Genomic DNA, 23,920 nt, shown 5'->3' with positions numbered 1-23,920 from the left:
GATTTTGAACAAGAGGAGGCAGAAAGAATGTTAGAGCCACATGGTAAGAGGGAATATTCAGAGACCACCCCCCATGACTGATTGCTGCCCTCACAACTCATTATGCACAACTCCATGGTAAATACCAGAAATCGCACTGAGAATGGCCCTTAATGGAATAGGATCAGAGAGGAGGGAAATGATGCTATCAACATATGATGTGTTCATGCAAAGTTTCTACTTAATAATAAAAAATACATAAAATAAAAAGAGGATATGTGCTTAGTTTAATCCACAGATGCAAAACTAGTGGGTATCACAAGCCAATTACATGTACTTTTATTTATTTTTATTTTTATTTATTTATTTTTGGTTTTTGGAAGTAGGGTCTCACTCTAGCTCAGACTGACCAGGAACTCACTATGTAGTCTCAGACTGGCCTCAAACTCACAGCAATCCTCCTACTTCTGCCCCCTGTGTGCTGGGATTAAAGGTGTGAGCCACCACACCCAGTTTATATATGCTTTTAAATAAAAATATTAGTTTTATTTATTAAATGCTAAAATCCAACCAAACAGGATTGGTTTAAAAACTAATATCTAGTTAAATGTTTTTTATAATGCTGTTCTAAGATTTGAAAAGTTGAATGTAAGATGACAAGGTTAAGAATGAACAAATAGGGCTGGAGGGATGGCTTAGCAGTTAAGGTGTTTGTCTGCAAAGACAAAGAACCCAGGTTTAATTCCCCAGACCCGGTTAGCCAGATGCACAAGGGGGAGCATGCATCTGGAGTTCGTTTACAGTGGCTACAGGCCCTGGCGTGCCCATTCTCTCTCTCTCTCCCTTTTTCTGTCTGTCTCTCTTCCCCTCCCTCCCTCCTTCTCTGTCAAATAAATAAATAAGTATAAAATATATTTTTAAAAAGAATTAATAAATAGTGGGCTAGAGAGATGGCTCAGGGGTTAAAGGTGCTTGTTTGAATTCCCCAGTGCCCACATAAAGCCAGATATACAGAGTAGCACATGAGTCTGAAGTAAGTTTACAGTAGCAAGAGGCCCTTGTGTAAGCACTCTCTCTCTCTCTGTCTCTCACTCTCTCTCTCTCCCTTTTTCTGTCTCTAATAATAAATAAAATATTTGGGGGGGGGGGGCTACAGAGATGACTTAGCAGTTGAGACATTTGCCTGTGAAGCCTAGGGACTGGGATTTGATTCTCCACATCCCATGTAAGCCAGATGCACAAGGTGGCACATGCATCTGGAGTTTGTTTACAGTGGCTAGAGGCCTGGCATACCCATTCTCTATCTCTCTCTCCCTCTCTCTGTCTCAAATAAAAATTTTAAAAAGAAACAAGTTTTTTTTAAAAGAATGAAAAAATATCAATGAAATGTAATTGCTTTTCAAAAAACACGTTTGACACTTTTAAATAATCAATGGGTTGTGCAAGAAATCAATAAAGGAAATCATGGGTTGGAGAGATGGCTTAGCAGTTAAGATGCTGCCTGTGAAGCATTAGGACCAATCTTAGACTCCCCAGGTCCTACTTAAGCCAGACATACAAGGTGATGCATGCACAAGGTCGTGTATGCACACAAAGTGGCATACACATCTGGAGTTCGATTGCAGTGGCGGGAGGCACTAGAGCACCAATTCTCTTTCTCTCTCCTTCCCCTCTTTCATAAATTTTTTTAAAGAAAGGAAATTGTAAAATTTATAGAATTGAATAATGAAAACACAACATACCAAAATTTATGGTATACAATGAATGCAGCCCTATATGGAAAATTCATAGCACTAAATGCCTTCATAATAAAGACAGAGAGACCCGCAATTAATAACCTAACCATCCACATCCACCTAAAGGCACTGGAAAAACAAGAACAATCCAATGCTAAGAGCTCCAGATGGAAAGAAATACTCAAGATCAAAGCAGAAATTAATGAATTGGAAACTAAGAAAACAATGAAACAAAGAGCTGGTTTGTTGTAAAAATAAACAAGATTGATAAACCCCTGGCCGATTTGATCAAACAAAAAAGAGAGAGAGAGGGCTGGAGAGATGGCTTAGTGGTTAAGCGCTTGCCTGTGAAGCCTAAGGACCCCGGTTCGAGGCTCGGTTCCCCAGGTCCCACGTTAGCCAGATGCACAAGGGGGCGCACGCGTCTGGAGTTCGTTTGCAGAGGCTGGAAGCCCTGGCACGCCCATTCTCTCTCTCTCCCTCTATCTGTCTTTCTCTCTGTGTCTGTCGCTCTCAAATAAATAAATAAAAATTTAAAAAAGAGAGAGAGAGAGAGAGAGAGAGAGAGAAGTCTCAAACTAACAAAATCAGAAATGAAAAAGGAGAGGTCACAACAGACATCAATGAAATTGGAAGGATCATCAGTGTACTTGTCAAAAACCTATACTCCACAAAATTGGACAATCTGGAAGAAATGGATGAATTCCTAGATTCATACGACCTATAAAAACTAAATTCAGAGCAGATTAACATCCTAAACAAAGCTATCACATCTATCAAGATTGAAAAGGTAATCAAAATCCTCCCCAAAAAGAAAAGTCTAGGACCAGATGGATTCTCAGCCAAATTCTATCAAATCTTCATTAAAGAACTGATACCACTTTTTGTGAAACTGTTTCACATAATTGGATAACAAAGAATGCTCCCCTAACTCATTTTATGAAGCTGGCACTGCCATAATACCAAAATCAGACAGAGATACAACAAGAAAAGAAAACTATAGGCCTATATCCCTGATGAGCTTACATGCAAAGATCCTAAACAAAATCCTCACAAACAAAATTCAACAGCACATAAAAAGCATTATTCACCTTGATCAAGTAGGCTTCATCCCAAGTATGCTAGGATGGTTCAACATACAGAAATTGGTTAATGCAATAATCACATAAATAAACTAAATCACAAGAATCACAAGGTCATTTCAATAGATGCAGAGAAGGCCTTTGACAAAATACAACACCACTTCATAACTAAAACTCTAGAGAGAATAGACATAGAAGGTTTATATCACAACACAATAAAAGCTATATATAAAGCCCAAATAATACTTAATAGGGAAAGACTCAAGGAGTTCCCATTGAGAGTAGGAACAATAAGCAGTGCCCACTCTCACCACTGTTCTTCAACATAGTATGAAAAATCCTAGCCCATGCATTAAGACAAGAGAAAGAAATAAAAGAGACACAAATTGGAAAGGAAGACATCAAATTAGGCTTGTTTGCAGATGACATGATCCTATATATAAGTGACCCAAAAGTTTCAACCTCAAAACTTCTAAATGCAATTAATTCCTTCAGCAAAGTGGAAGGATACAAAATCAACACACAAAATTCAGTACCCTTTCTATATGCAAAGAACAAATATACAGAGAAAGAAATCAGTAAGGCTGTCCCATTTTCAATAGCCCCCACACACAAAAATAAAATACCTTGGAATAACATCAACCAAGGATGTGAAAGACCTATATAATGAAAACATAAAAACACTCAAAAAAGAAATAATGGAGGACATGAGAAGATGGAAAGACCTCCAAGTCTCCTGGATAGGTAGAATTAAAACATAAAAATAGTAATTCTACCAAAAGCAATATACATATTTAATACAATACCAATAAAAATCCCAACATCATTCTTCACAGAGATAGGAAAAATTATCTCAGACTTCATATGGAATGACAGAAGGCCTCACATATCCAAATATATCTTCAGCAAAAGAAACACCCAGGAAGGTATCACCATACCCTATCTAAAACTATACTACCAAGCCATAATAACAAAAACAGCATGGTACTGGCATAAAAAACAGGCATATAAACCAATGGAACACAACTGAAGACCCAGTCCTTGGGTCAAGTAACTACAGCTACTTTATCTTTGACAAAGGGGCCAACAACACACAATGGAGAAAAGACAGCATCATCAATAAATGGTGCTGGACAAACTGGATAATCATGTGTAGAAAAATAAAACTAGACCTGGTCATCTCACCATACACAAAAATCAACTCCAAATGGATTAAAGACCTCCATGTAAGGCTTGAAACTCTTCAATTACTAGAAGAAAAAATAGGAAGAACTCTCCATGATATAGGAGTGAGGAAGGACTTCTTGAACAACACCCCAGTAGCCCAGAAAATTAAACATCACTCAAATAGTGGGATCTCATGAAGCTAAAAAGCTTTTGCACAGACAAACATTCTATAATCAGAGCCAATACATTACCCATAGAATGAGAGAAAATATGCACCAGCTATACCACTGAGAGAGACCTAATGTCTAGAATCTACAAAGAACTTAAAAAAACTAAACAATAAAAACACAAACAACCCACTCAACAAATGGAACAGAGAACTGAATAGGGAGTTCTCAGAGGAAGAATTACAGATGACTAATATACACCTAAGAAATGTTCACCATCCCTAGCCATAGGGAAATTTAAATTAAAATATCTATGAGATTCTACCTTACTCCAGTCAGGATGACAAATCATTAAAAAAAATCAAATGACTATAAATGTTGGTGAGGATGTGGGGAAAAGAGGAACCTTCATTCACTGTTGGTGAGAATGAAAGTTTGTACAACCACTATGGAAATTAATATGGAGATGAAAACAGAACTACCAACAAATCCAGTTATTCCCCTACAGTGTGTTCACCTGAAATACTCTACGTTTCACTGCTGAGATATTTGCCCAACCATGTTTATACCTGCTCAATTCATTATAGCTAAGAACTGGAATCAACCCAGGTATCCATCATTGGATGAATGGATAATGAAGCTCTAGTACATTTACACAATGGAATTCTGTTTAGCAGTAATAAAAAAATGATACAATGAAATCTGTAGGAAAATGGTTGGACTTGCAACAGATCATAGTCAGTGAACAGACAAAATCACAGAAAGACAAATGCATGTTCTCCCTCATCTGTGATTCCGAACCTGGAACAGCTACAGTTGCTGGCATACTTCACAGGCAACTAACTCAAGGCCCAGACAAGGATGGAAGGGCTTGAGGCGAGGGGAAGGAGTGGTTTGGGATAAATAAACACAAAACTAGACCCAAAATGAACTGGATCCATAGAAACCTTTCTCCTTGAAGGTCAACATAAAAGATACAAATTTCAACAGGAGTATGAGGAGAGTGTCTGGGAAGAAGGGCTCTGAGACACTGGGATGAAGCCAAACCTTAAAACATTTGGCTCTGGTCTGTAACTTCCAGTACCAGAAATCAGTTGCAACCCACATTGAGCTGTTGATCAAAGAGACCTAGAGGTCACCAAAATAAGACAGGCTTCTGTCAAAGTGTTTGATTACCTGCCTGAGGTAAAAAGTAAAACCCTATTGCTGAAGACACCATATGCTGTGGATATAGAACACAGAAAGACCTGGCTGGAACCTGGAAGAGATGGATTAGCCCATGTAGTGCTGGAAAGCATTACATAAGCTACTGGGGGAAAGTGGCCAACAACTGTGAGCTAGCAGGGGTCTATGCTACTCAGAAGCAACCAGCTTGACAAAATGTACACCGCCAGAGCAATGGTGGTACACAGCCTTGGTGGGTAACCAGTGACCTTCTGATTGGTTAAGAGATCTGCTCAGTGGACAGGAACCCATAGCTAGAACTGTGAACCAGATCAGAATCTTATAGAGACCAAGATTAAGGTCTCCAATAACAAGCTCACTCTAGTCTTTGACTAAAAGAAAGGCAACATCCATCAAAATCTCCCTAAATTAACAATGCTTACTCCATTTAACTCATGCTGACTTCATTGCTCATTGAAGAATCTGTTTTTCTTTTTCAGAAGGTAAAGATACCCAAGAAGATAAACCACCCCTTGTACTTCAGCCAAGGCCCAGGTGAAATCACAGAGGAATTTGGGAGATCAGCAAGAGTGCTGCTTCCATGGTAGGCCTGACAATCAGTGCCAGGGTGAAGGAGACAGATACTAAGGATACTCAAAACATACTGAAGCAGAAATCCAGAGGCTCCTGAGAACCTACCACTGAAGTAGACTAAAAACACCCACCATGGCTCAGGGAATTTGGGGGAAGAGGGGCAGAAAGATTGTAAGAGCCACAGGTTGGGACATCATACCCATGTTTGGTTTAATCTGTTTAAAATGTGAAAGTCTACATAAAAATAAACTCCTTATTGTATTTGCTATATTATATCTATTTATTATTATTATATAATAAAATTCAATTCACCAACTAATAATTAGTTTTCTGCTAGAATAACTGATGATACCTTGAAAATGTGTCAAAGAAATAGGAAATATAAATAACCATACCATTTTGTTATGCATAATACTCTTACTTAAAGAGTTTGAATGTAAAAACAACCATTTTTACTCTTCCCATGAAAGAATCTGGATCCTCTTTATATATTTCTCTTTGTTTCTCTAAGACAGAAAAATGAAGGGAAGTCCAAAGAGGTCTGCAAACTCTGGCATAAATACAGGTAGACTTGAATCCCTGAGAGCTTCAGAGGATCTCTCTATCCATTTCCTTCCTTATTACCATTTATTCCCTTAATACCTTATAGAAAAGATAATAGCCTAATTATCAATCAACATTTCCTAAATTTTCAATCCAGGCTTAAAACATAGTTGATTACTTCAAAATTATTACATAAATACAAATTTCAAAGGCATAAATCAAAATAAATATTTAGGGCCTGGAGAAATAGCAGTTAAATGCATTTGCTTACAAAGGCTGCTGGCTTGGGTTCAATGCCCCAGCACCCATGTAAAGCAGGGTGCACAAAGTGGTGAATGAATCTAAAGTTCATTTACAATGGCAAAAGATCCTGGTACATCCATTCTCATTCTCTCTGCTCCTTTCTCTCTGATCACAAATAAATAAAATTTAAAAATACTCGGGCTGGAGAGATGGCTTAGCAGTTAAGGCATTTGCCTGCAAAGCCAAAGGATCCCAGTTCAACTCACCAGGACTCATGTAAGCCAGATGCAGATGCACAAAGGGGTGCACATGCCTGGAGTTCGTTAGCAGTGACTGGAGGCCCTGGTACACCCATCCTTTCTCTCTCTGCCTCTTTCTATCTCGCTCTCTCAAGGAAATAAATAATTTAAAAAAAAAAAACTGTCTACTACATCTAAAGTGGGGGAGTCATGAAATAAAAGTAGAGTACAGGTCAGTTTAGGTGACATCTTTCTTTCTATATGGTACACAAAGTAAAGTGAAGATAAGTTTCAATTTGAATAACTTCACTGTCTAGCCAAGGTAGAAGAATATTACCAAATATAATAAATATTCTACAATTACACATATAGGAAAATTGTTTAACAATGGTCAAATATTTTATCATTGTGAAAAGTGAGAATGTTAATGGCTGCCACATCATTCAATAAAAGCCACAAATAATTCAAGTACATTTAGGCCAATGTGGGGAAACCACAATTTTTACAGTTTTATCAAATGCCTAGAAAAAAAAAAAAGCAACACAGCCCTATATAATGCTAAATTCCAGTCATTTCCAAAGTGTGTTTTGTTAATTTATTTTTAAACACAGTTAAGAATGAATTAAACTACTTTGCAATTAATAAAAATGACTTGAAGTATCACAACACAAATTGAGTGACTTTAAAGAAAAATGATAATACCTTATGGAGCATATTTTCTACTGTTCTCATGTGATTAGCAACATATTCTTTGTCTCTAGGAAAAAAAAAAAAAAGGATTAAATGTGAGTAACGTCCAGGCTTTCTCACAATTTTTTTACATTGTAATACATTTTCCTGAAAATAAAGAGCTGTCAATCTCCCTTAAGAGGTATGAAACTCAGCCATATTCACTGATAGATTTTTTTTCATACTAAACTCATATTCACTTACTTACCTGTACTAAACTGGCAGGAAATGTAAAAGAAAAAAATCATAATTAAATTGTTATGATTAAGAAGTTCTGAAAAAAGTAAAAAAATTTTAAAACATGTAAGTAGTAAAATATTCAAATGGTCAACTCTGTAAAATAATGATTTCTTTCTATAAGTCTTTTTTATTTTTATTTATTTATTTGAGAGAGAGAAAGAGGCAGAGAGAGAAGGAGAGAGAGAATGGGCACACCAGGTCCTCCAGCCACTGCAAATGAACTCCAGACACATGTGCCCCCTTGTGCATCTGGCTTACGTGGGTCTTAGGGAATCAAACTGGAGTCCTTTGGTTTTGCTGGCAAATGCCTTACCTGCTAATAAGCCATCTTTCCATCCCTCTACAAGTCATTTTGTGCTACCGTAATTATACAAAAAAAAAAATCTATGACCTGCCTAGGAATATGCACAGCCTGTAGCTTTTAATGGCCTTGAACATTGAGGTTAGCTTTTATAATGGAGTGAAAATGCTGAAGAAAACAACTTAACATTAAATTATAAATCTAAAACTAGGGCAGGGAAGACGGCTCAGCAGTTGAAAACACTTGCTTGCAAAGCCTGATGGCTCACATTCAAGTCCCCAGTACTCACATAAAGCCAGATGTACGAAGTACACATGCCTTTGGAGTTTATCTGCAGTGGCTGGAGGCCCTGGCATGCCCATTCTCTCTCTACGTCTCTTTCTCCCTCATCTGTCTCTCACACAAACAAATAGACAAGTAGGTAGACAGGTTGAGAGAGATAATACTCAAAAATCTAAACTCTACAGTTTTTAAACTTCTTTAGTTTTATAAGATTATATGATCATGATTACAGATTATAGACCAAAATCCTGAATTAGCAGCAATGTTGTATGAGCACAATGTGGATCTGGAGTTTTATAACCTTGTTTGCATTAACCTCAAAATCTTAGTGAGCTTTAAGACTCGCTGGAAATGGCATGGTCTCTTTATTTGATATAGGAAATTGAGACAATTTAAAAAACTGATTTAGTCAAACATTATCATTCTAGTGCAATGTTATATAGCTGTACAATTTTCCAAAAAATTATTGGTGGCTATTCAAAAGTGCCAATATGCGGTCTTTGTATCAATTCATCTGATTACTATGCTTTAACACTATCACCACCAGCCCAGAGGCAAAACTTAGAGCTATCCTAAGATTGAAGATTTCATGTTCCATAAATTACAGGTCACATTCCATAGCTTATGTCTAAGAGGAGCTTGTATCAAAACATTAAATAATATATATTTTTTTGCAAGTACAGGAATTAAAACTACAAATTTAAACATTGTACTCATTAAAATCATGTTGTTTCTTTAATTCAAGTAGATTTTCTTTAAATTATGCTGTTAAAAACACTGTTTCAAGGTAGTCCATAAAATTCATTGTGGGGAACAAATATAAATGTCCAGGATAATTGTTCAATTTGAACTTAATAATGTATGTCAACTTGGTTAAATGATAAAAGAAAACATTCTCATCACATTCACATAGCTATCTACTTGAAAACTGTATAAGTTTTTCTGTTTAATAAATTAGAACACACAGCTGTATGCTTAAGTGAATTGCTCATGATCAATACATTTTACTTGCATTTTTAAATACTATGAAACACATGTTGATTGTACATTAGTATTTCCTTATGAAAATATCATTTGCATATTAGTATGACATATAAAATAAAATTTGGGAACAGCAGAGCAGAAGGTTATAAGGACTATGTTATAAAAAAAAACTTTTACATAAACAATATTATGATTCCCATTAATGAAAACATAGTTGCAAAATTGTAACACTATAACTGAACCTCAAATATGCATAATCAGAGGTCATAATAGAAGCTTATATTTTTCTGAGGTTTCTCAATAAAATATACATTTAGTATGCTGAGTTAAGACTTTTCTTTTTTGAGGATATATCAGAATTTCAAAGAAAGACAGCTGTACTTTTGTTTTCCAACTCTGTATTATCCAGGGCTAAAACCCGGAGCATGAAAGTAAGAATTGATCTTTTGTCTGTTTTAAGTGATCTCCCCGCGGTCCACATGCTCACTTGGCTGCCATGCGGAGGGCACTCTCTGCATCGTGGATGTTCTCCTCCAGCCGACGCTTGTCCTGCTCCAGCTGGGTGAGATGTCTGTTGAGCTGACGCAGGGATTGATCTTTTCTCCTCAGCTCCATCTTTGCCTCGGAGAGACTCTACAAGCAGACAGAAACAGAGTTACTTGTCAGTCCTGATAATTAACTTCAGCTTATGCCATAGGCTATTAAACAAAGAAGAATACAGACTGACTGAGTCATACAGTTGGGTCATTACACATCAAGGTTTAACAAATTTTCTTCAAAATTTTTAAATACTTGAAAATTAGAAATGAGAATGATATGATTTTGAAAAATGGCTACAAAATCAAGCTCTTTTTTTTAAGCACTGCCAGACAAACCACGTTCATACTAGAAATTTCTGATTATAGAAATCTCAAGTTATGTTTTCTTTTAGTAATGAAAAATAAAGATTTTAGTGGACAATGCACATGAGATTTAGATTCTATTTAACTCTAATTAGAATGGAAGAACTATCATATGCCCAAAGTGAGTATATGAATGAGGATAGGTGAATAGGATATTTAGGGGGAAAAACAGCAAATCTCTCTACTGTCTTTCTAAATCTATGTGTTATAGGTTGCTGTTATATACATCACAGAAGTCAAATAGGACTCCAAAATAATATTCTGTTGCTGCCTAATAAGTAGCTTTCACATCAAGGATAGCAGCATAAGTAGGATTAGTATGTTTCAGCTAAGAGAAAAAGTTAATTTACATTATATAGATATAGAGTTTATAAATGTTTTTCTAGTCGCATAAGTATAAAATACATGAACTGACACTTTCTTTAATCTGATATATTTACTTAGCACAAAATTCCAAAATGCAATCACGCAATTTCATTTTGGAAGTTTGAGGGCAAAGGTATTTGAATGAGGAACAATTTAAGGGAGTGTTTTTCTAGACCACGTTTAAAATCCTAGGATACAAAGTAGTATAGGAATCGGAGGACCCCTTTAACACTAAAATTCTGCTCATTCTTTTTCCTATGAACTTTTTAAAATAAGTTTATTGGTACTTGAAGTAAATTTGTTGTAAACTGAGCCAAACAACTAACTTTATGTGCATACTATTTTTATTCTTGCTAAAGTTTAGCCACTTACTAATATTCACAACCATGTCCACAGTCCCTGTGAAGGATAAGCAACATGCTGCAATTTCATATTTAAAACTCTTCCAGCAGTATTCTCTTAATGTATTCACAGGGACAGAAAAAAATTTAAGCTTCTCACATAAGCTAAAACAATTCACTCTAAATGCTGGTAAAATGAATACAATCATCAGTCAAATCAGGTATTTCTAATGCTGTAAGTTTTCAAATTCAATGGTTCATTTTCATTCAGGTTGTAGCTAGACAAATAGGAATCAAAAATTAATGATAAGGAAACCATGGTCACTTATAAATTTTATTTTAAATCTTTAATATTAATAGATATTTAAAAGCACTACAAGGTTGATCAACAGGTAGTGCACAACAGGAAGAAGTTCCAATGTACTACTGCACAGTAAAGTGCAATAGATACTAGTAATGTACTACATATTTAAGAAACCTAGAGCAGCGAGGTGGTGCATGCCTTTAATCCCAGCACTTGGGAGGCAGAGGTAGGAGGACCACCATGAGTTCGAGACCACCCTGAGTCTACATAGTGAATTCTATGTCAGCCTGGGCTAAAGACACAACCTTGAAAAAGCAAAAATAAAATAAAATAAAAACCTAGGAATATTTGGATGTTTTCCCAGTGAAAACATAATAAATACTTGAGACACAGATATATTTGGTCTTATTTACCTGTTATATGACATATGTATAAAAGCATCACTTATACCATATAAACAGCTATTATTTTAAAGTCAAAAAATTAATTGATCTTAAATATTTTAAAAGAATATTTCACCATGGGAAGTAACTTATTCAAGCTAATATTAAAAGACAACAAAGAATAGATTTTTTAAAACCACTAATCCTACTAATTTTGTGTCAATGTTAACATAATTAAAGGCACTGAAGTACCACAAGATTCTTTGATTTTTAAAAACCTATTTGAAGCTTAAAGTCAGTATTGCTGACATCTTTTAAACAATAAAAACTGCTGTTTTTAATATATGAATATAAAACTAATGATCCACCACATGTTATGCACAAAGCTTGGATCCTTCCAACAGAAGTGGTAAATGAATGCTAATCCACTCAAATTCTCTTGCTCATTGACTCTTAAGACCAGAGGGCTATTCTAAGTTCAATATATTGTTTCCTGCTTTTCCAGATTGAAGCTTGCTTGTCCAATCCAAAAGGACCCATGATCTTATATCATTATACAACCATGGTTGGCTTTTAGTAATCCTATATGTTCAAAGAAGATATAATCCATAACTTTAGAGCTTCCACATATCCAAATCTTCTTGGCATTCTCTCATTTTCATCTCTCAGGAGCAATGACAAGCCATCACAGTCTTCTACAGTTGGCATGCCCAACTTGAAGCCTGCAGGCAACATGCATCTCATGATAGCTATGAATATGGCATAACACACTTGTACATCACACTATAATTTCACAATATCAAAAGGTTAAACATCCCTGAAAGGCCACTTTCTTGAATGTGAAATAAAAGAGATAGTACTGTTTTATATTTTTATTTAACAATATTTAAACTCATAGGCATAAATTTCTCATTTTAAAAAGTTGAAGGGCTTCATCAAAGCATCTATTAATATCAATACATCCTAAGGTTTATTTAGATGTGTACCAAACACCAAGATATAAAAAGTGATTCAAAAATATGTTTTCTCCTTAACATTCACCCTTTCTGATGACAAAAATAAAATCCTTAAAAACTTAGCTGGGCTGAAGAGTTGGCTTAGCAGTTAAGGCACTTGTCTGCAAAGCCTAAGGACTCAGGTTCTATTTCCCAGTACCCATATAAGCCAGATGTAAAAGGTGGCACATGCATCTGGAGTTAGTTCCTTTGTAGTGGCTAAAGACCCTGATACTCCCATTCTCTCTTTCTGCCACTTTCTCTCTCTCTCCTATAGATAATTGAAATAAAAAACTTATAAAATAAAATATGCTTAACTTTAATAATTAAAGAAAATAATTTAATTTTATATATATTATATCTTTATGTATATATTGTATTGCTATAAATAAAAGAGTTCAAGTTCTACTTCTCTCCCATTCAGATTCATCTAATTAAAACTCATGATAAACTTTATGGACTCTAATATTTCCAACCAAATGACTGAAAGCAAGAGTGCATGCCTCTAGGCAGCAAGGCAACAATGATAAGCAGCAGGTTAGCCACTAATTTCTCAACCAGGGTAGATTGTGAAAGTGTGATGTTCTGATATCCAAGAAACTGTTCAGGAGAGAATAGGATAAATCAAGTTTAATAACTCTGCTCCTAATTGTTCCCCCAATGCTCAACTCTAATTACTTGGAGAACTCTCCTGACTGTCACCTGATATTAAGTTGTTGGAGGCTGAGCCTGCAACAGCGAGATAATCAATAAACATTTAGTGGGGAGAAGAATGAAGATCCTGTTAAGCAGTGGGAACCTGCAGCACCCAAAGCCCTTCTGCTCATGAGAAAACCTATGGGACAGCCATAGTGATTGCAAAGCAATAATCCAAAGCACTGTTTTTAGGCCTTGAGGCCTTTAGGCAACAGTACATTTGAGGAAAAAAGGTTAACGCGGTCACCCTAATTACAGCCCACTCTCACATACTTCATATATAAGCGAAGACAAGCCAATTAGGTAGAAAGGAAGATAAGGGAAGTTTTATTTGTATACTAATTAAACCCCTGATGAAATTAAAGGAAAAACATACAGCTCTGTAATTGTGTCTGAGAAAGGTCACTTCAGGTTCAGTTATCAGAACAGCACAGCCTTGAGATATTTCACTTAATCCACACTACAGCCCTCATTTTGTACTCAGGTCTTAATATTTACAAAAAAAAAAAATCAAACATCTGATACTGAGTTTATCTTTAAACAGTGTTCTGAACAATTTTAGCTGTTAGAAAATTAATACTACATATAACAAGAATCTTTTTTAAAAAGAAGAAAAATATTTTGCCTACCCAAGAACCAATGTATCAATACTATTCATCAAGATTCTACTTTTCATTTTAAATCCTAAATGCTTGAAAGCAAAATTTTAATATTATTTCCCAAATGGACCATTTAAGAAGCTATGATATTTGATCTTTATTATATTTATTTTCTAATAATGTGATTGCTCACCCTAACTGATACCTATCCAACAGGAAAGAAGTCAATGCTTTTAGTAAACTACTCTTACAAGAAGGTATTTACATGTACCTGATTGTTTTCTAAACTGGTTATGAAAAGCTACTTGCTACTAATCATACCTGGAAAAGGAACATGTTGATACAAAAGAAATAGTTAAGTGAATGAAATCTCTAGGCATATAACAAATGGTAGATATGAATATTAAATGCCTCACATATTTTTAAATATCTTTCCTTATATATAGTTTCACATGTTTATATGTGTTACTACTGAACAAGGTTACAAATTATTTTTAAGTCATTCATAATCATTTTTCTAAAGCTTTAAATATTTATTAAAGCTAGTAAGTTTCTTTAGTGATGAATATAAATTAAAGTTCTATTACTTTATACCTATGAAAACATTTTGTTCAGTAGAAAAACATTTAGAGCATATTTATTGAGATATAACTCACATACCACATAACTCATGCTTTTTATAGTTCAGAGGGCTTTATATATTCACAGAGCTTTGCAAGTATCAGCAACAGAGACTTTTCTGTTTTTTCAGTTCTTTCTTTTTAAAAGAAAAAGTAAAACTAAACAAGCCTTTCAAAGTAAAATGTCTAAAATATAATATGTCTAATTATTTCAGCAAATTGTAATTTAAAATTATATAAGCTTGTACACAGTCCATAATTTTGGTAATAGTTTTTAAAATAAAAAATTTATAGAATGAATTTCCTGAATCAGAGTTTTGATTAATAAATGTTGTACAGTGCAATAGATAAATGATGAGCACATCTCTCTAAATAATATTTCTGGATGTCAAGGGACTCACCCCACACAGTTCTTTCTCATAAGGGTACTATCTAGTTAGTGTTCAGACCATTAGACCGCCAGGAAGACAGAACCCCAGGAGATACTGCTTTTATAGATTTCCTTTTGTCTAATGGGAAATATCTATGGATCCACATTCCTACAGACTAAAAGCTAATGGCTTATTCAATTTGGTATAAAAAGTTAGTCATGCAAATGAAAGACAACACCAGTGTTATAAAAAAAACTTTTAAACTATGCTTCTGAGGTAAAGTGAAAAATATAAGTTTTCAAAAAACGAATTTACTGGGGCTGCAGATGCAACTTAGTGACAGAGCACTTGTTTAGCAGGTACATGGTCTAGGTTCCATGACCAGCACTGAAAATAGTAATGATAACTATAAAAAAAAATTACTGCTAAATGTAACTTCTGAATAAACATTCCTAACTTGTAATGAGTTGGATAAAATTTCTCAAGGCCCTAAAATTAATACTGGAAAAAGAAATAATGCTATCTTCAGCCTATTAGAATGTGACAACTAAAAATTATATTAATCAATAATTATTGAGAGGCTGCTGGGGGAATCAAGCTGCAGGTTGCCACAGAAAGTATGAAGTTAAAATGTTATAACCACCAAATAAACCACAAAGTTGGGTGAATATAGGTGAAACTAAAAGATTCTAATTTTTATAATGAAGCTCAGCATCTGTGAGATAAGCCATTAGGTAATTTAAAATAAATATTCAACAGCAAAATGTGATGGTGGTATAATTTATATACAAGTGTGTTGCAATCTTGGTAACTTTATTTTACATGAAGAATTAAGAGCTATGCAACTTTGATTTAGATTTCTGAGGGACACCAACTTTTATGATGTTCAAGTAATAACCTTATGTAGAAGGAAGGTTACATATTTACATGTTGAAGCTGAAGATGCAATGATATAACCTTTTCAGTTCTGAATAAAAATGGTAGTGCTATGGGCTGGAGAGATGGCTCTGCAATTAAAGGTGCTTGCTTACAAAGCTTGATGGTCCAGTTTCACACTCCCAGTACCCACATAAAGCCAGATGCACATGTTAGCAGTGACAGGATGCCCTAGTGCACCCATTCCTCCTCTCTTTGCCCCTCTCCCTCCTTTGCTTTCTTCTTGCAAATGAATAAATAAAAATATTTTTAGAGCCAGGCATGATGGTACATACTTTTAATACCAGCCAGCACTTAGGAGGCAGAGGTAGAAGGATTGCTGTGAGTTTGAGGACTATCTGGGACTACAGAGTGAGTGCCAGGTCAGCTTGGTCTAGAGTGAGATCCTACCTCCAAAAAAAAAATAAAAATTAGAGAGAGATAGATTGATCAATTGATTTAATGGCAGCATTGGTTAGAACTCACAAGTCTAGGAAGACAGAAGATGTGAAAGTATCCTATTACCATAAAAGACCAAATAAATTTTAAAAGCATAACTCACATGAGAAAGCTAATGTCATTGCATAGCCTTCTTGGAAAAATCTGTTCCTGAATATAGCAATTTAGTTTTTATGTTATTTCTGCCTCACTGTTTATATATATGCACTTACATATACACTCAAGTTCATAATTTATTTTTTAATTTTTTTTCTTTTTTTTTTTTGGTTTTTCAAGGTAGGGTCTCACTCTAGCCCAGGCTGACCTGGAATTCACTATGGGGTCTCAGGGTGGCCTTGAACTCACAACAATCCTCTTACCTCTGCCTCCCGAGTGCTGGGATTAAAGGCATGCACCACCATGCCTGGCTCAAGTACATAATTTTTAAAAATAACTATTTTATCATAAAAAATAAAAAATATTTTAAAAATTAACAAAGATATGTGTAAAAATTACTGTTATAAATAGGCCACATGGTAGATGATTAACAAAACTTGAGCAAATGAAAACTGGAAATGTACTCTAAAATTCCACTTATGTATCAAATTCCAGTCAGTAAAGTATTTACAAACTGTCTAGATGGCTACTTTCGATTTATACTGAAATGCTACCTAATAAAACTTCACTATTATTTAATTAAATGCTCTCAATATCAAAAATCAAAATATGAAAGGCTAGGCATAATAGCACACACTTTTAATTCCAACATTCAGGAGACAGAGGTAGGAGGATCACTGTGAGTTCAAGGCTAGCTTGGGACTACAGAGTGAGTTCCAGGTCAGCTTGGACTAGAGTAAGACCCTACTTTGAAGAAAACCAAAATCAAAGAAAACATGATCTAAGATCCATCTTTGAAAACATGATACTATCATCATTTATTAAATATAATAAATAAAAAATAATTATTTGGGCTAGACAGATGGTTTGGGAGTTAAGGCACTTGCCAGCAACTACTAAGAAACTAAGTAAGCCAGATGAACATGGTGGTGTATGCATCCAGCAATTGCTTGCAGTGGCTAGAGGCCTGGCATGTCCATTCTCATTCTATCTGCCTCTCTCTCTCTCTCTCTCTCTCTCTCTCTCTCTCTCTCTCTCTCACTCTCTCTCTCTCTTGCTCTCTCAAAATAAGTAAGTAAAACATTTACTTTTAAAAATTCAATTATTTGCCCATCAAATTCATAACACTTGCTATGTGCCTTGAACAAGTGCTTAAAGGTTTGATCACTAGTCTTTGCCACTATGGAAGGTGATAGAGAACCTTAAAGAAATTAGGCCTAGTGGAAAAGAATGAAAAGATGTCCAAGAATTAGGTGGCATTATAGCTAAGTGATCTGTGTTTTCAAGAGCATCCTTGGCAGAGTAAAATGATAAGTTCAATGAAATACAAGATAGATCTGGAAGATAAAGTACTATTGAGAATGGCAGAAGATGGGATCACAATGGTATATATATGATAAGGAAATTGGACTTCTCACCTTGTAGGCAATTTATATACAGCACTTAATAGATTGTATAAGGATATGGGAGTGGGAGACTGAGATGGATGCTTGAATTAGTAGATTCCCAACCCTCATCATTCTTTCAACCAGAATTTGCTTTAACATTTTCTATGTCTTTGCATAATACTTTGTTTTTTGGCAAGATGTGCCAGCTATTGTCACAGGGAGCTATGAGAAGCTGTAGAAAGATTCCAAACTATAAAGCAGCCTTCTCAGATCTGTCTAGACAATCATGTGTGCAAACCAGAACTACCAAGTTACAGTAAATATCAGAGAACCTGAAATACGATTTCATCTTTGAGTGAAAACTCAGGATATGTTATATTTCAGGATTTTAAGATACCTAGGTTAAAACAGGAAATTTTTAATAAGCTAAAGATTATTATCTCAAATTTTATATTACTCAGAGATTGCATGCTTAATATTCACTTTCTATAAATGTAGTAACCTACCTATATATTTTGTTTCTACTAATAACTATATGAATTATTACAACTCATTTAAATTATAGGAGAGCCATAAGCTTTGAGTCAAAGGTGAAAGGATGATAAGACTACACATCACTTTTAAAAAGTACCAAAATGAGGCTGGAGAGATGGCTTAGTAGTTAAGGTACTTGAGTGCGAAGCCTAAGGACCCATGTTCTACTGCCCAGATCCCACATTAGACAGATGCACAAAGGTGAGGCAAGTGCAAGGTCACACATGCCCACTAGGTGAAGCAAGCATCTGGAGTTTGATTGCAGTGGCTAGGTCCTGGCATGCCATCTCTCTCTCTCTCTCTCTCTCTCTCTCTCTCTCTCAAATAAAAATAAATAAAATAATAAGATAAAAAGAACCAAAGTGTAGGTAAACAATCAAAAGCAGTGATTATTTTCTAAAGAAAACTATAATGTTAAGCCCATACTGTTTCTAATTATAAGATGATCATTGGTTATTTTTTAAACTTTTTAAAAAAATTTTTAATTTAAATTAAGATTTATAAACAAATTTAAATTTTTTATTTATTTGAGAGAGAAAGAGGCAGACAGACAGAATGGGTGCACCAGGGCCTCCAGCCACTGCAAACAAACTCCAGACTCATGTGCCACCTGTGCATTTGGCTTATGTGGATCCTGGGGAATCAAACAGAAGTCTTTTGGCTTTGCAGGCAGGCATCTTAACAGTTAAGCAATGTCTCCAACCTGATCGTTGGTTAATATTAACATCACCAAGTGAAATGTTGTTGCATGAACTCTGTAGGTGAGATGCTAATAAATGCCTGCCCTTACCCCTCTGTCCAAATAGAGTGCCCATAACAGACTGAAGTATGATTTCATTCATAGGGTTTTGGGAGCTCTCTTACAGAGCATGGGCAAGAAGTTACATTTCAGAGCATGGAGACTCCAAAGCAGCCATAGCATTGAAAAGCCTCATGCCAGCAAGGTTGACAACATATCCCCATAGCTGCAGAGATGGAGCCACTTCTCCCTAGACCTTCCACCCTCTATATCTACCCTGACCCCCAGGGATCACTGCATACAGCTAGCACACCTCCCTGCTTCTCATGGGCTGTTGTAACTGCTTCTGATAAATATGGGCATGTTTATTTTTCTTGGAGGGAAACATGTAACAAATGTGTACTTTTTAATCTCTCTTTACTCCTACTAATTATAGAAAAGAAGCTAGAGGCATGGGTGAGCAGTCTAGTGCACACTTAGCAGCATGAAGCCCTGGACTCTATCCCCAGAACTGAAAGAAAAAAGAGAAAAGGATGGGATAGAGGTAAAAGGAGGAGAAAAGAAAAAAGAGTAAACAGTTAACAAATTCAGACAATATTCTAGAAAACAACAGGATAGATCCAAGCCTCTTTGCAATTTCATGAGAAACTGTGCTTAGGAAAATCTCTGCATTTACTGAGGGCATAGAAGTTGAACAAAATACACATGCATGTATATACAGGTGTACATATATATGAATACTAGGAAAGTATAGCAAAATATAGGATTGATTATGATGGGGTTTGCGTGTACATGCATATATACATGCTCAGTAAGTAGTACCATTTGGATCATAAAGAGCTCATTATAGAACTAATATGTTTTACATTTCTGACCCCTGTTACCAACCCATTCACCTGAAAACACAATTGTCCTATCCTTCCAAATGAGTGAGATCACCATCTAGTGACTCCTTGAAATGTTGACAATATGGCTTCTGGAACCCAGAAAATGCTTAATGGAGTATGGTTGACCTTGAATATTCACTAGCTTTTTTTTTAATGTTACATTTATTTTTTTTTCAAGATACCATCAAATTCCTTTCCAAAGTCACTGTACCAAAGTCATCTACAATGTCTCAAGGTTTCAATTTCACCAAATGTTTATGAGCAATTGCTATATTGTCTTTTTTCTTTTTTATGTTTATTATTATTATTATCAAGATGTTTCATATGGATACATCATATGTTGGTACCCTCTTTTCCCTTGTCCCTGCCCCTATTCTGTTGAGAAATAGAGAAAAGCACAAACTAGACATATGGATTCCTGAGATAACTAAATTTTTTGTTTTTTTAATTTCTCATTACTTCATTTGTATTGTTGACATGACTGTTCTCAACCGTAATTTCTAAAACTAGAGAAAAGAACCACAGGTATTAAAATGTAAAGTTATACCAAATTTTGTGAGCATTATTAAATATGAAATGTACTCATTTTTATATTCATGGCAAAAATAGTTATTTCAGATCGTGTTACTAGTCAAATTTTTTGTTCAACTCCCTGAGAGAAAAATATATTCTCTTATCTCACTGATCTCAAGCATAATCTATGTAAACACATGATGCCTCTTTTGGAAAGAAAACTATATATTTTGCTTGACCTATACAAGTCAGAATGTTCATGCTACTTATTCTGGTCAGTGAAATGGAGCTAAAATTTAAATTCTTGCCAGCATTGTGGCACATGCCTTTAATCCCAGCACTGAGGAAGCAGAGCTAGGAAAATCACTGAGTTCAAGACCCTCCTGAGACTACATAGTGAAAACCAGGTCAGCCTGGGCCAGAGCAAGACCCTACATCAAAAGCAAAAAATAAAATAAAATAAAATTCTTCAAAGACACAAACCAACAAACCTTTATCATAAACCAAAAGTGTCCGACAGAATGCCCTAATACTCCAGAGGTGGGGCCCAGGAAGAAGAAGCTGATGAGTGATGTGTAAGGAATTGTTATTACTGTAAGCTCATATTTTTACTTTTCGCAATTTGCTCGGAAACTTATTTTTATTTATTTATTTATTTGACAGAGGAAGAGAGAGAGAGAAAATGGGCACTGCCAGGGCCTCCAGCCACCGCAAACGAGCTCCAGATGTGTGCACCCTCTTGTGCATCTGGCTAATGTGAGTGCCGGGACTTTACAGGCAAATGCCTTAACCACTAAGCCATCCCTCTAGCCCTGCTTTGAAATTTATATGCCTATGAAAATCAGTGAATGATTTAGAAAATCAGTTCCTAGTTTGATTAAATAATGAATCATCAGTAGAAGAAATGAGTTTTAATTAAATATTAAAAATAACTGTAAGTCATTTGAGACTTAAGTCAGTATAAAGATATGATAAAAACATACTGCTACCGTACTGCACATTACAAATTGTAGTAAATTTCATCTGACAAACTATAATTCATAAAGAACATGTTTTCCCAAATACCTCCATAACATATTAATACATGCATATTTTAATTTTTTACTCAAAAAGCTATAAAGAGGAGAAAATGAACATAAATTCTTTATTATTGTCTGCTTCTTTAAAAATGACAGCATTGCAATGCATAATAAAACTTATATTACTAATCTGTCTGTAGATACACTAAATACAAACATTTGAACATATGAGTAGTACTAATTAAAAATAGTCATGGGGCTGGAAAGATGGCTCAGCAATTAAAGAAGCTTGCTTGCACAGCCTGACAGCCCAGGTCCAGTTCCTCAGTACCCATGGAGAGCCAGATGCAAAAAGTGTTGCATGCATTTGGAGTTCGTTTGCAATGGCAAGAGGCCCTGGCATGCCCCTGCCCCTTCTCTCATAAACAAATAAATAAATGTCTACAAGCTAGTCACAGAACATGTAAGCAGAAGGAAGGATAATACAGGGATATGGGAAGTGGAAGGAAGAATTGGAGGAGGGAAGGAGGGAAGATGAGAACCAACAAAAACAATTGTAAGGCTGAAGAGATGGCTTAGTGGTTAAGGAGCTTGCCTATGAAGCCTAAGGACCCAGAATGAATTCTCCAGGACCCACATAAGCCAGATGCACATACTGGTGTATGCATCTGAGGTTTGATTGCAGTGGTTTGAGGTCCTGTCATGCCCATTCTCATTCTATCTCTCTCTCTCTCTCTCTCAAATAAATAAATACAAATAAAATATTCAAAAAATTGTATTTGAAAATACCATAAATAAATAATTAGCCAGGCATGATGGTGTATGCTTTTAATCACAGTATTTGGGAGGAAGAGGTAGGAGCATCACTGAGAGTTTGAGGCCACCCTGAGACTTCTTAGTGAATCCCAGGTGAGCCTGGGCTAGAGTGAGACTCTCCTTTGAAAAACAAAACAAAATAATAATATTTAAGGGCTGGAGAGATGAATCAGAGGTTAAGGCATTTGCCTGCAAAGCCTAATGACCCAGGTTTGATTCCCCAGTAACCATGTAAAGCCAGTTGCACTAAGCGGCACATGCATCTGGAGTTCATTTGCAGCAGCTGGAGGCCCTAGTATGCCCATTCTCCTGCCCCCCCTCCCCTCTCTATCTCTCTCTGCTTACAAATAAATAAAATTTAAAACTTAACAAAAAATAAAAGTAAGAGATGGCTTAGCGGTTAAGCGCTTGCCTATGAAGTCTAAGGACCCCGGTTCAAGGCTCGGTTCCCCAGGTCCCACGTTAGCCAGATGCACAAGGGGGCGCACGCGTCTGGAGTTCGTTTGCAGTGGCTGGAAGCCCTGGTGCACCCATTCTCTCTCTCTCCCTCTATGTGTCTTTCTCTCTGTGTCTGTAGCTCTCAAATAAATAAATAAATAATGAACAAAAAAAAAGTAATTAAAATATAGTTATAGAAGCAGTCAATGTATGTTGCTAAGAAGTAGACTCAACATTTGAATACCCACTGTCAATTTATTTGGCTTTTCTACTGCATCTCACAATGAAAAATTTTTAAATGTTAAAATCTTCCTAAACCTAAATATTACAGCAAAAAGAAAAAGATAATAATTGGAAAGTTGATTAAGACAAAAAAAAGACAACCTTAGGAAAAGTCCTTATAAGGTAGCATATTTGTACAAAAGAACAAGGCAAACAAGTGAGAGCCCAGGTAGGGAACAAAAATGAAATCAAAATTAAAATATGCTAGGTGAGGTGGTATACACCATGAACTCCAACACTCAGGAGGCAGAGGTAGGTAGATCACTGTGAGTTCAAGGCCAGCCTGAAACTACATAGTGAATTCCAGGTCACCCTGGGCTAGAAAGTAGACCCTATCTTGGTGGGGGGGACTAAAATATACAAGCACCATCTAACTGGAAAGGGCTCCACTGCAACAAAAACAAAGAAAGAAATCCGTAAAGTCACATGTACTGATATTCAGGCTATCGGAAAATATAATTTTAGTTTCTAAAGGCAGTTTTGTTGGTCAACTGACCTTCTCCTTCTCAAATTAAAGCAGCTACTTTGTACTTGACTCAATAAACCTCTAAGGACTCAGGATCTTACAATAACCCTCTATTTCTGAAAGAAAACTAGAAGGCAAAGCTTAAAACAATCTGGAATAAATGGTATGCAGATATATGGATTTAACAAGCAATCTACTTATACCACAACCCCATTTTTCTTCCAAAGCATAAGTCAATAAATCTTTCCTTCTGCACTATAAATTACAAGGTTATTGCCACAGATGTTTATTAGTATAATTACAATGAAGAAATAATACCATTAAGCCTCCAGTCCCAGGTT

General features: G+C 35.6%; 1 protein-coding gene across 6 annotated transcripts in view; it reads right to left on the bottom strand.

Moving 5' to 3' along the window:
- The window catches only part of Ccdc171 (coiled-coil domain containing 171), a 553,592-nt gene that overhangs the window by 183,089 nt on the left and 346,583 nt on the right, over positions 1-23,920 (bottom strand). For all 6 annotated transcript variants that reach the window (XM_045160095.1, XM_045160091.1, XM_045160110.1 and 3 more), the window contains 2 exons: positions 9,938-10,083; positions 7,617-7,671 (listed from right to left, as the gene is read on the bottom strand). In XM_045160095.1, the coding sequence (XP_045016030.1) occupies positions 7,617-7,671; positions 9,938-10,083 (201 nt within the window). The remainder of the gene's footprint in view (positions 1-7,616; positions 7,672-9,937; positions 10,084-23,920) is intronic.

The sequence above is a fragment of the Jaculus jaculus genome, chromosome 1, assembly GCF_020740685.1.
Source record: "Jaculus jaculus isolate mJacJac1 chromosome 1, mJacJac1.mat.Y.cur, whole genome shotgun sequence".
NCBI lineage: Eukaryota > Metazoa > Chordata > Mammalia > Rodentia > Dipodidae > Jaculus > Jaculus jaculus.
This window is presented reverse-complemented; position numbering and strand designations above follow the sequence as displayed.